The 13423-nt window shown below is 43.2% G+C and overlaps 1 protein-coding gene across 4 annotated transcripts in view; it reads right to left on the bottom strand.

The window, feature by feature from the left end:
• Positions 1-13423, bottom strand: part of SPO11 (SPO11 initiator of meiotic double strand breaks) — a 142928-nt gene that overhangs the window by 85722 nt on the left and 43783 nt on the right. For 3 of the 4 annotated variants that reach the window (XM_075347831.1, XM_075347829.1, XM_075347830.1), the window contains one exon: positions 2001-2161. The exons of the other annotated variant lie outside the window; for it this stretch is intronic. In XM_075347831.1, the coding sequence (XP_075203946.1) occupies positions 2001-2080 (80 nt within the window). In that variant the 5' untranslated portion in view covers positions 2081-2161. The remainder of the gene's footprint in view (positions 1-2000; positions 2162-13423) is intronic. 4 annotated transcript variants of the gene reach the window in all.

Consider the following 13423-nt stretch of genomic DNA (forward strand, 5'->3'; position numbering starts at 1 on the left):
GTGAGCATGAAAACGTCCTTGCGGTCTCTTCATTTTATGGCAAGAAGATGGTCACTTGCCAGTGAGCAGGACGCACCATTCTCCAGACGTTTAGACACCAACTGTGATGGTAGACCAACTCTGGAGGGATTTAGAAAGGGGGACACTGGTGTAATTATCGGTATACACGTGATAGCCTTTCTCAAGGAAGGGGGTCATTAGCTCCCAGACAAATTTGCCTGGGATGCCAATTGTCTGGGGGCAGTATGGGGGGTTGATTTGGCGGTCCCTCCCCTCGTAAATGAGAAAGGTACACATGAAACCGGTTGTGCTTTCGCACATTTTGTATAGTTTTATACCATATTTGGCACGCTTGAAGGGGATAAATTGGCGGAAGGACAGACAGCCCTTGTAGCTCATAAGGAATTTAGGAAGCAAGCTTTCAGAAGGGATATTAGGGGTCTCAATTTATAAAGTCGGTCATAGTTTGGGTCATTTCTTTGGGGGGCTTGGGAATTATCGTTAAAATGCAAGAATCGTAAAAGGGTCTCATATCGGGATCGGGTCATGATGGCTGCAAACACGGGTGCTGTGCACTGTTTTTGGTGCCCAGTACGAGCGGAGAGTAGTTTTTTTCACTAACCCCATGTTAAAAGTAATGCCCAAAAATTTTTTTTAGTTCGGGGACATTTGTGGGGATCCAGGAGCGGGAATGGATGGAGGTAGGATTTTGGGATATATGTTGACGGGCATATAAATTGGTTTGGTGGGCAAATAATTGGAGGACTTCTGGGGTAACATAAATATGGAAAAAATCTAATGGGGTAAAATTTGTGACACTTACATTTATACCGGGGGTTGCTACAAATGGAGGAATTTGAGGGCAGAAGGACGGGTCAGGATACCATAGTGGCCAGGGAATGGCACTACTTGGACCTGCCTCTGACGTTTCAACAGTGACGACCGACTCCGCTACCATCGGGCTGTCGGATCCCGAGGAGGAAGCCGAGTCGTCACTATCCAAAAATCGCTCGATTTCAGAGGCAGACTCTGTATCCGAGCCTGAACTGCCGGAGGCAAGAAGCATGTATGCCTGCTCGGCATTTTTTTTTAGATTTTTTTTTTTAACCCTAACCCTGATCCTAACCCTGATCCTGACCCTGATCTAAGAAAAAAAAAAATTCTAAAATAAAAATTCTAACTAAGGGGGGATTCTGACGGAGGTGATGAGGATATTTGAAGGGAGGATATTTTGGGTGAGGATATTGGGGATGAGGATGAGTGATTTATAATAAAAATTGATGTTTTTTTTTTCTGACAAGAAGCAGCAGCAAATGTAGTCTCTCTCTCTTCTCTCCCAGATCAACTACAAGGGAGAGAAGAGGGAGGCAGACCCAAATGCTGCCATTTCCAAAATATTTTGGGTATTTGATCACTGTGATAGGCTATACCACAGTGATCAAATGTCAGGAACCAATGAAATTAATTCCTGACGTTGCTAGGTGGAAAGAGGCAGACTTCGGCGGTCGAACTGCGCATGCGCCCGCCATTTTACAAGGACACGAGAAGGAGGGGGGCCGGGGGATGCCGTTGGAACTTGGTAACGAGACCCAGGTACCGGGGGGGACCGAGAGGGACCGGACAAGGACAGTTCTCTCACATTTGACCGTTAGATCACGTCAAATGTGAGAGAAACCATTAAAAACTGGCATTTCATTTTGATGGTACATGCTTGCCGTTATTCGGTTAATAATGGCGATCACCGTACCTTTAAATGAAAAAAAAACGCCCGAACCGTAATCTCCGGGGTCTCAGCTACCCCTGGCAGCTGAGACCCCGGAAATTTTCCGACTCTGGGGGCGCTAGACCCTTTTTTTCGACCGCCGTTAAAAAGGGGCGGATAGGAAGAAGTACCCTAATTTGTCGCCGTTAAAAGGCGTATCGGCGGTCGTTAAGGGGTTAAGTTGGTCCATTTTATTTAACTGTATTGAATAAATACAACAATTGCTGTAAAGCTTTACCTTAAATAGGCTGTATATGGTGTTCTGCTTTTTCCATACAATTGATTGTTGACAGATTCAATCAAGCAGTTGATAAACATGAAGTGTGAAAATCCAACAGGATCCCGGGTGCATAAACAGTGTCACATTGATTGCAGGCTTCTGGAAAAGCCTTCCAAAAGCTAAAGCCAGGGGAAAAAAAAAGAAAAATAAATGGTGAAGTATTTAAATTTTTTCAGGGTCTTTCTAATTGACCTCATTCAAATCCTATTTGGGAGTCCAATGCTAGGAACACTTAATGCTGACAATATGCTAACTGCTCCAGGCAATGTGTCTCACGGGGAAACCTCTGAAGTGTTTATAAAACAAAACTCCGCTCCAATAATGTCTTAGCGCTGTGACCATCAGCAGTTCACTGGTCTTTTAGATTAAAGGGATAAGGTCTCGGGGATAGTTACCAGGCCGCATCTGACATGTACCCATCGAGAACAAGGAGAGGAATTTAAACCCTTAACAAGAGCCAATAAGTTTTAAAACCAGCATCCATTAAAAGGCACTTACTCCTTACTGCTGTTTTAAATTGGTGGAACGGAATAAGCGCATAGCACCCCTCAGAAAAGTCTCCGGGGTTTCAGCTACTAGGGTTAGCCAAGACCTGGAGAACACAAACTGAGATGGTTGTTTCGATCTTCGGAGATGTTATCGCCGCTATTCAACGTTGTCCACAACACTGATGGTCACACCCGTAAAAGAAACAAACAAAAAAACAACCACGCAAGTGTAGCACAGCCTGTTTTGAACACCCGTGTGTACATGTCTGATCAGTAAGACATGTATCGGTGGGGTAAGGGTGAAACACACATGGCACAATGGGGTTTTTTTATGTGTTAGAGGTGTGCAAAGATAGATAGCTGTAAAGCCTATTAACCAAATAAATAATTAAAAACAGCGGCATGGGGTCCCCCCAATTTTTAAAAACCAGCCAAGGTAAAGTAGACAGTTGTGAGCTATTTTCAGGCCGGGAAGGACCATGGCTATTTGGCCCTTCCCAGCCTAAAAATTGCAGTTCACAGCCACACCAGAAGTGGTACACCACATTAAATGCTCCAACTCTGGAGTAATGGTTTATGGGATTGATGTCAGTTGTGACTTGATAGCTGGCATCAAGCCCAGGAGTTAGTAATGGAAAGGGGTCTATTAGACACTCCCATTACTAAACCAGTAATCCCCGCAAATCCGATGAACAAAAAAGGTCTATGGAGCATCGCTCTGACACCCGATAGACTTTGCTTATAGCCAACTGCAGGTCACGCTGTGCAAGACTTGGCGTATCTGAAGAGCCATGGCATCAGTAACGTTACCGCTCTTCAAGGTTACTGGGTCACCAGGCCACTCAGATTCACTTTGGACTACATTGAATGAGCTGTGATTTTTCTTTTGACTAAAGAGGTGTATGATGGTATGGGTTTTTATTTCTCTGTGTTTGTATCTTTGTTTGTTTTTCAGATATTCTTTTTTGGACTACAGCGGAGCTGCATGTTTTTTGTTGTTTTTATTTTACACAGTGGTAAACATGGGAACGTTTCAGGGAGTGTTTATTGAAAAACATGTTTGTGTTCATCTTTTTTGGATAACTGGGTTGGGTTGAATAGTGAAAAATTACAATTTGCATTTTTTTCCACTGCAATGATCAGTCGCCGGCCAAACAGAGGTCAGCAGCTGATCACTGAAGAAGCTGTATAGAGAGCACAGCACCTGGGAATCTGTCCTCTGATATAAAGTGCTGTCAGCGGCGGCTCCTGCACCGTTCAAGCAGCAGGAAACAGGGCACTGAGGGAACGAGGACAGGTGAGAAGAATTTGTGTTATTTTTGCATGTGAAAATGGCACAATAGGGAACACAACTACAGGATGGAGCATTGCTACAAGAAGAGGACCAGGAAAGGGGACATTGCTATAGGAAGACCAAAAAGCATGAAGCACAATAGTATAGGATGGGCACATTACTATATTATGGGGACAAGGATGGGGCACATTACTACATTATATGTGCGGTGGATGTGATGTGAGGGGATTGTGAGTCACAGATGAGAGATAGTATCACTGCTCTGTTATTTCCCATGCTGGAGCCATCAGTGCTGAGCAGAATACGGACAGCCAATGAGTATGCAGAAGGCGGGGCTGGACACAGAGGCTGGGCGGTGCCAGCTCTGACTGAGGTTTGGCAACCAAGGAAAGGAAAAAGTCAAGTTTGCTTGAGCTGCAGGTAAATAAAGTGATAATTTAAGAGGAACAAAAGTTAGAAAATAAAAAAAATAAATAATGTAGGAATGTTTTAGATGACGATACAGCACAAAATAGCTTAAAAAAAAATATTTGGAGTTTATCTCTGACAACTTCTTTAAAACTTGGGCGGAAATGGGTCTTCCAAATGGACAATGATCGAAAGTATACTGCCAAACTGGTTACAAAGTGGCTTAAGGAGTTTTGGAGTGGCCATCACAAAACCCTGATTTCAATGCTATTGAAAATTTATGGGCAAAGCTGAAAAGGCAGGTGCTAGCAAGGCGACCTACAAACATGGCTGAGTTATCCCCGTTCTGTCAGGAGGAATGGGCCCAAATTTCTACCAACTATTGTGAGAAGCTTGTGGAAAGAGATCCAAAACGTTTGAACCAAGTCATACAGTTTAAGGGCAATGGTATCAAATACTAATGAAATGTATGAAACTTTTGATTTTGCAAAAAGTAATAAAAATGCCTTAAAAACATTCTCTTTCTCTCTCACTATTCTGGCATTTGGCAAATATAAATAACTAGCTGTAGTACCCGGCATTGCCCGGGATAGTAACTGTCTCTATTTCTCTCCCAATCTCTTGTCTGTCTGACTCTTTGTCTCTTTCCCTGTCTGTCTTTTGTCTCTTTCCCTGTCTGCATTGTAACATGCCAACATTTCATTCAAGAGCATGCCTGCGCAGTCTTCTGAAGGTCTGGCTGCATTGTGGCTCCCTGCTCCATTGACTTTAATGGAGGCAGGTTTCTTGGCGAATAACTAAAGTGCAGGGTTAAAATTTCCCCTCAAAACATAGTCCATGACGTTCCCTGAGTCAAATGGAGTGTCTGTGCAAAATTATGTGATTGTACATGCAACGGTGCAAATTCCTTTAGCGGACATACACACATACACTCAGCTTTATATAATAGATTTTGGTAATCCTAATTTACCTAAAACGGGAAAGGTTTATTCTGATTTCATTTCAGATGGTGAGAAAAACAGGGATATGTGTCTTTTTAGATAGTGTAAATGAACTTCTGGTTTTAACTTTATGTACTAGGTCGGAAACTTCTCCCTCTCTTAGGGCTGCTTCTCACTTGCGAGTTTCTCGCAGTAGAGCAATGCGAGAAAAACTCGCATTGAAATCGGACACATGTTAGTCAATGATTCAGCTCTCATCTGCGATTTTTCTCTCAGTCCAAATCGGACCGAGAAAAAAATCGCAGCATGCTGCTTTTTTGCGAGTTTCTCGCACCATTTGTCCCAATGATTTCCTATGGAAGGGGATTAAAAGTAGCATCACACACGCGCACAACCGTTCACATTTGCGAGTGAGGCAGTAACTTCGCTCATTAGATGAATGTGACAGCACATTCCCATAGGTTAATTAAATGACACATGTGTAATAGCTTTTATATAATTAAGATGTTGCATGAAACTAGCATCGCAATCGCAACACACACGCGAGCAAAAAGCATCGCACTTGCGTTGCACTCGCACCTAACGTGAACTAAAATCAGCCGAGTTTTTTTCAGCCCAGTCGGACCGATTTTACTCGCATAGATAGAAGGAAGGAGAAGGAGTACTCGGGAAGGAGTCTTGCGAGGATAATTTGCATATTCCCAGTTCCTTCTGGGATAAGTGAAGAGTCACCGCGAGCTCAAGGAGAACCGGGTTTTGGCCGTTACAGCCGGAAGGAAGACTTCTGAAAGCCAGGGAAGGAGTCTTGCGAGGATAATTTGCATATTCCCAGTGCCTTCTGGGATAAGTGAAGAGTCACCGCGAGCTCAAGGAGAACCGGGTTTTGGCCGTTACAGCCGGAAGGAAGACTTCTGAAAACCGCGCGCCTAGCGGCGAGCGAATTTTAGCCTGTCTTCTTCATTGTGAGCGTGAGTGAGCAAAGTGTGAGCAAAAGTAAGTGTGAGTAGAATTGTTTGTATTTAGTTGTTTAATTACTTAACATTTGTTTAGTGCTATCCCCATTAGAAAATGTGCTCCACTATTGCTAATGCGATCCAGTGTACATCTTGTCTCATGTATGCAGTCCTTGAAAAGCCATTCGAGGGTGCATACTGTTGTTCGAGATGTGAGCAAGTTGCACATTTGGAAGCCCAGATACTGGATCTAAATGAGCAGCTGGCAACTCTGAGATGCATTAGCAATATGGAAAGGAGTGTGCTGCTCACTGAGCAGCAGCTTGCTGGGTCAGATGTGGGGGAGGATCGTAGTAGGGAGCGGCAGGACGGTGAGGTAGGTAGCTGGGTGACAGTTAGAAAGGGGGGTAAAGGGAAAAGTGCTAGGAAGGCTAGTCCTGAACTGACACACCCCAATAGGTTTGCAAACTTGGCAGATGAGGGGGATGTCATTACAGGGGTAGCATTGCTGCAGCAAGGCATGACCTCTGAACGCCAGAGGAGTGTCTGCTCCAGTAAGGGGTGGAATAGGAGTGCAGGGCAGGCAAGGCAGGTACTGGTAGTGGGGGACTCAATTATTAGGGGGACAGATAGGGCAATCTGTCACAAAGACAGGGATCGCCGAACAGTGTGTTGTCTTCCTGGCACTCGAGTTCGGCACATCGCTGATCGGGTTGACAGATTACTGGGAGGGGCTGGGGAGGACCCAGCGGTCATTGTACACATTGGCACAAATGACAAGGTTAGAGGTAGGTGGAAGGTCCTTAAAGATGATTTCAGGGAATTAGGTTGTAAGCTTAAAGCATGGACCTCAAAGGTGGTATTTTCGGAAATACTTCCTGTGCCACGAGCCACACCAGAGAGGCAAAGAGAGATCAGGGAGGTTAACAGGTGGCTCAGGAATTGGTGTAGGAAAGAGGGTTTTGGGTTCCTGGAGAATTGGGCCGACTTTTCAGTTGGCTACAGATTCTATGCTAGGGATGGGCTGCATCTTAATGGGGAAGGTGCAGCTCTGCTGGGGCAGAAAATGGCTAGAAGGTTGGAGGAGTGTTTAAACTAGGAATGGGGGGTGAGGGTATTCACTTTATAGAAGGGGAATGTAGTGCAGATAGTGACCAGGGCACAAGTAATGAAATTGGGGGTGGTACGGGGGGAAGGGTTAGGACAGTTAATACAGTAAGCAGGAATACAGGTACAGAGTCATACGTAACGTGCATGTACACTAATGCCCGAAGCCTCACAAATAAGGTGGAGGAATTAGAATTAATATTGTTGGAAGAAAATTATGATATAGTGGGGATATCAGAGACATGGCTGGATGAGAGCTATGACTGGGCTGTTAATTTACAGGGTTATAGCCTATTCAGGAATGACCGTACAAATAAGCGAGGGGGAGGTGTGTGTCTATATGTAAAATCATCCTTAAAACCCATCCTGCGTGACAACATATGTGAGGGTACTGAGAATGTAGAGTCCCTATGGGTGGAGATAAGGGGGGGGGGAGAATGAATAATAAAATACTGATAGGGGTGTTTTATAAGACGCCGAATATTATGGAAGAGGTAGAGAATCTCCTCATAAAGCAAATTGATAAAGCAGCGAGTCTCGGAGAGGTAATTATTATGGGGGACTTTAACTATCCTGATATAAATTGGGGAACAGAAACTTGCAGTTCGAGCAAAGGAAATATATTTTTGATAACAATGAAAGATAATTACCTTTCACAAATGGTACAGGACCCCACAAGAGGGGGAGCACTACTAGACCTTGTACTAACCAATAGGCCAGACCGCATATCAAATATACAAGTTGGGGGTTACTTGGGGAATAGTGATCACAAAATAATAAGTTTTCATGTATTCTTTAGTAAGATGTCTAGTAGAGGGGCTACAAGGACACTAAACTTCAGGAAAGCAAATTTTAAACGGTTGAGAGATGATCTTAGTGCAATAAACTGGGATGATGTACTAAGTAATAAAAGTACACAAAGCAAATGGGAGACTTTTATGAGCATCCTGAATAGGGCTTGTGCAGAAAATATACCCTATGGGAACAAACATGCTAGAAATAGGAGGAAACCCCTATGGCTAAATAGAGCTGTAAGGGAAGCAATAAAAGAAAAACAGAAAGCCTTAAAAGAATTAAAGAGGGTAGGTAGTGATGAGGCATTATATAATTATAGAAAATTAAATACAATATGTAAAAAGCAAATTAAGTTAGCTAAGTTTGAGACAGAGAGACTCATTGCGAGAGAAAGTAAAAATAATCCTAAAATATTCTTTAACTACATAAACAGTAAAAAACTGAAAAGCGATAGTGTTGGCCCCCTTAAAAATAGTCTTGGTGAAATGGTGGAAGGGGATGAGGGTAAAGCCAACCTGCTGAATGACTTTTTTTCTACGGTTTTTATACAAGAAAATGCCATGGCAGATGACATGACCAGTGATACCATAAATTCACCCTTGAATATTACCTGCTTAACCCAGCAGGAAGTACGCCGCCGCCTCGAAATCACTAAGGTTGACAAATCTCCGGGCCCGGATGGCATAAACCCCAGAGTACTACATGAATTGAGTTCTGTGATAGATAGACCATTATTTTTAATCTTCTCAGATTCCTTAATAACAGGGTCGGTACCGCAGGACTGGCGCATAGCAAATGTGGTGCCAATATTCAAAAAGGGGACAAAAACTGAGCCGGGAAATTATAGGCCGGTAAGTTTAACCTCTACGGTTGGTAAAATCCTTGAGGGTTTCTTGAGAGATGCTATACTGGAGTATCTCAAGAAAAATAACCTTATGACAGAGTATCAACATGGGTTTATGAGGGATCGATCCTGTCAAACTAATTTGATCAGCTTCTATGAAGAGGTAAGTTCAAGCCTGGACCAGGGAAATGCAGTGGATGTTGTATATATGGACTTTTCAAAAGCTTTTGATACGGTGCCACACAAAAGGTTGGTACATAAAATGAGAATAATGGGGATAGGGGAAAATATGTGTAACTGGGTTAAAAACTGGCTCAGTGATAGGAAACAAAGGGTGGTTATTAATGGTACGTACTCTGACTGGGTCTCAGTTCATAGTGGGGTACCACAGGGGTCAGTATTGGGCCCGCTTCTTTTCAACATATTTATAAATGACCTTGTTGGGGGCATGCGGAGTAGAATTTCAATATTTGCAGATGATACTAAACTCTGCAGGGTAATCAATACAGAGGAGGATAATTTTATATTACAGGGAGATTTATGTAGATTGGAGGATTGGGCTGAGAAGTGGCAATTGAAGTTTAATGTAGATAAATGTAAGATCATGCACTTGGGTAGAGGAAATAACATTTATGATTATGTACTTAATTGTAGAACACTGGGTAAAACAGACACAGAAAAAGACTTGGGTGGATGGGTAGATGGTAAACTTCACTTTAGTGGACAGTGTCAGGCAGCTGCTGCCAGGGCTAATAAAATAATGGGATGTATTAAAAGAGGTATAAGTGTTCATGAAAAAAATATAGTTCTACCTCTGTACAAGTCACTAGTGCGACCGCACTTAGAATACTGTGTACAATTCTGGTCACCGATATATAAGAAGGACATAGCTGAACTGGAGAGGGTGCAGAGAAGAGCCACCAAGATTATTAAGAGGAATGGGTGGGCTGCAATACCAAGACAGGTTATTAAACTTGGGGTTATTTAGTTTGGAAAAACGAAGGCTTAGGGGGGATCTAATCACAATGTATAAATATATGAGGGGACAGTACAGAGACCTTTCCAAAGATCTTTTTACACCTAGGCCTGCGACTGGAACACGGGGGCATCCGCTACGTCTTGAGGAAAGAAGGTTTAATCATAACCACAGACGAGGATTCTTTACTGTACGAGCAGTGAGACTATGGAACTCTCTGCCGCATGATGTTGTAATGAGTGATTCACTACTAACATTTAAGCAGAGCCTGGATGCCTTTCTTGAAAAATTTAATATTACCAGTTATGTATATTAGATTTTATGACAGGGTATTGATCCAGGGAACTAGTCTGATTGCCGGATGTGGACGAAGGAAGGAATTTTTTTCCCCATTGGAACTTGTTTGCCACATTGGGTTTTTTTTTGCCTTCTTCTGGATCAACATGTTAGGCTACGGGTTGAACTAGATGGACTTAGAGTCTCCCTTCAACCTTAAAAACTATGATACTATGATACTATGATAGATGTGTTTCCACCCTTAGACAGATATGTACGTCCAAGGTCGTGAAGGGGTTGAGGGGAAATGTGTATTGGAGTGGCCCAGTCAAAGACCAGACCTCAATCCAATTGAGAATCTGTAGTCATACTTGAAGATAGATGGTTTCCTCTGGTGAACAGCAATCTTGATGGAGCTGGAGCAGCTTTGGCTTGGAGAATGGGCAAAATCTCAGTGGAAAGATGTGGAAAGCTCAGACTTATCCAAAGCGACTTTCATCTGTCACTGCCGCAAAAAGAGGTTCTACAAAGTACTGACTATGGGGGGGTGAATAGTTATGCACACTGAAAATTTCACAGCCACATAAAATATCATCATAATGGCAGACATGTAAATATATTCAATAAGTCATTGCAGGAGGTGCCCCAAATGTAGATATTCACAGTCCTTAATAGTGCATGGGACGTTGCACAGCGTGGTAGCACAAGGAACAGGACACCTGGATGTTGCTATGCATAACCATTCAAGCCACTGATGAAAATAGGATTACAAACACTGATGAAAATGGATCAGTTATCTTCAATATGAGAAGAATTACTGATTTCTCAATGATCCTTTATTTTACTCCTGTATAGTGATGGGCAGACACGGACTTTAAAAGTCCGGATCTGCACGGTTTCAAAACGTACTTGAGTCCCAGACCCGGGCCTGGAGCTCTCAGGGAATTCCGGGTAATGATCCAGATTCGGCAACTTGGAAATAAAGCAAATAAGAATGAAGCAAGCACTTCACACTTCCCGTGTCCCTGGTGCGGCTGTAACTGTTCCTGGGTCGCTCATTTTTCTTCCAGGGCCGCTCATTATCACTACTCTATATTCACTGCTTGCCCTGGCAGTCACCGCGTCTGTAATTGGTTGCAGTCAGATGTGCCCTCAGCTTGTGTGACAGCATCTGACTGCAACCAATCACAATAAGGAATAACGTTTGGAACACCATTCTAAGTCTGAACTGGGTGCAAAAACCTAAAAAAACATCACTATGGGGAGATAAGGTATGCACACCAGTGACTATGTAAGTTTTTTAACTGCATGAGAGGACACACACAAGCTAGGGACCCCAACGTAGAGAAATACTTTGGCGTAGTGTTGGGGCTCTATTGCATTGATCAATTCAGTAGCTAAATTTCTCTTTATTCATATGTTCATGGCAGTAATGCAGGTTCCATTTTTCACATTTTCACTCTTACATATAGCTATTGGATTTTTCAAGTCAGTATTCACACAGCAGTTTCTGCTATTTCATGTATTCCCCTTACATAGTCACTGGTGTGCATACCTTATCTCCCCATTGCAACCAATCACAGACCTGGTCTGCGGGTCTATATTGTGGGTATCAGAAATGGGGGGGACCACATGCCATTTTTTTAAAAAAATTTTATTTAAATCATTAAAACACACAAAAAAAACAACCCGCAAGTGGTTCCTATTTTGATACACAGCCAACATAAGTGCACGGCTGCGGGCTGCAGCCGTATGCTTAATCTGCGCTGGGTATCATAATATGGGGGAACCCTATGCCAATATTTTTATTCATTTTTAGCATAATAAAAGTTAACCCTTTAAAGCAGAAGTTATTTATTTTTACTTTAATCTACAGTTCCTACAGACAGGGTCTGTGATTGGTTGCAGTCAGATGCTGTCACACATGCTGCGGGTGAGTCTGATTGCAACCAATCACAGATGCCAGGACTGCTGGTGGGCGGGGGAAAAGTGAATATAGATGATCAATAATGTGCAGCCCCAGAAGAAGAATGAGAGGTCTGGAAGCAGTTACAGCTGCACCGGAGACTCGGTAAGTATGAAGAGGTTGCTCCAATTCCCCTATCCCTTCTACCAACATTTTTACGTGCCAGATTCTGGTCCCTACAGACTTACATGGGGACCAGCGTCCAGCCAGATATCCGGGATCAGTGACAGGCCAGAACCAGATTTTTTTTAATCCGGTTAGATCCGCCGATCCAGTTTATCTGCGAGTCTGGTGCCCACCACAACTCCTGTGTTTAAATTTGGGGGCGGGGGGTAAAAAGTGTTTTTATGATTGCTGAGGAGGTAGTATGTGTCAGCATACCTTATTTTCTACTGTATAATCCAAGTTTCATCAGTGTTTCTGATGAGTTTGGTCTGTCAGTTTTTACCATCAAAGTTTGGTCAACATTAGTGATGCATGTGCTCGCCACAGCTTGTTACTAGATCAAGCATTTTCAAACTCAGGTGCTAATGTTTCCCTTTGACTTAGGGTACTTTCACACTTGCGTCGTTTTTTTTTGGCGCAATCCGCTGTCTTGGGAAACAGCGGAATCCGTTAACGGATTCCGTTGTTTCCCATAGACTTGCATTGATGACGGATTGTGCCAAAAGTACCTGCGTTGCTTCCGTTGGCCGATGCTCCGTTGCTTCCGCCAAGCGGAAGCAACGCAGAATGTAACGTTAAATGCTTGTGTCAAAATGACGCCAACCAACGGATTCCGTTGGTTCCGTTAAAATTTATAATGGTTCCCTATGGTAGCGGATTCCGTTGCTAAGTGCTTAACAACGGAATCCGCTGCTGGATTCCGCTAATTTATTCTGAGCATGCCCAGAATGAAAAAAAATAAAAAAAGAAATAAAAACAGAGCCGACGGATTCCGTTAGACGGACGCCTAAAGGACACCAAACGGATGCAACGGTCCGTTATTTCACAGGAATCAGCTAACGGATTCCTGTGAAATAACGGACCCGTTGCATCCGTTGACACCACAAAAATAATGGATGCGTCAAAACGACGCAGCAACAGACTCAGCGGATTCAACCCAACGCAAGTGTGAAACATAGCCTTAGCTTATACTCGGTACTTGATCGAATAGCGAGAACACTCGCCAATCATTAGTAAACATCAGTATCATCAGTTTTTCTTAGCGGAGGAAAAAAAAAAAACAATACAAATTGGACATGTGAACAGTGCTATTAGTGGAAAACACAGCTAACACTTGTGCGCAAACTACGGACGTCTGCCTTGTGGGGCTCATTCTTAAGAGTGGTGG

Source organism: Anomaloglossus baeobatrachus, chromosome 5, assembly GCF_048569485.1.
Source record: "Anomaloglossus baeobatrachus isolate aAnoBae1 chromosome 5, aAnoBae1.hap1, whole genome shotgun sequence".
Lineage (NCBI taxonomy): Eukaryota > Metazoa > Chordata > Amphibia > Anura > Aromobatidae > Anomaloglossus > Anomaloglossus baeobatrachus.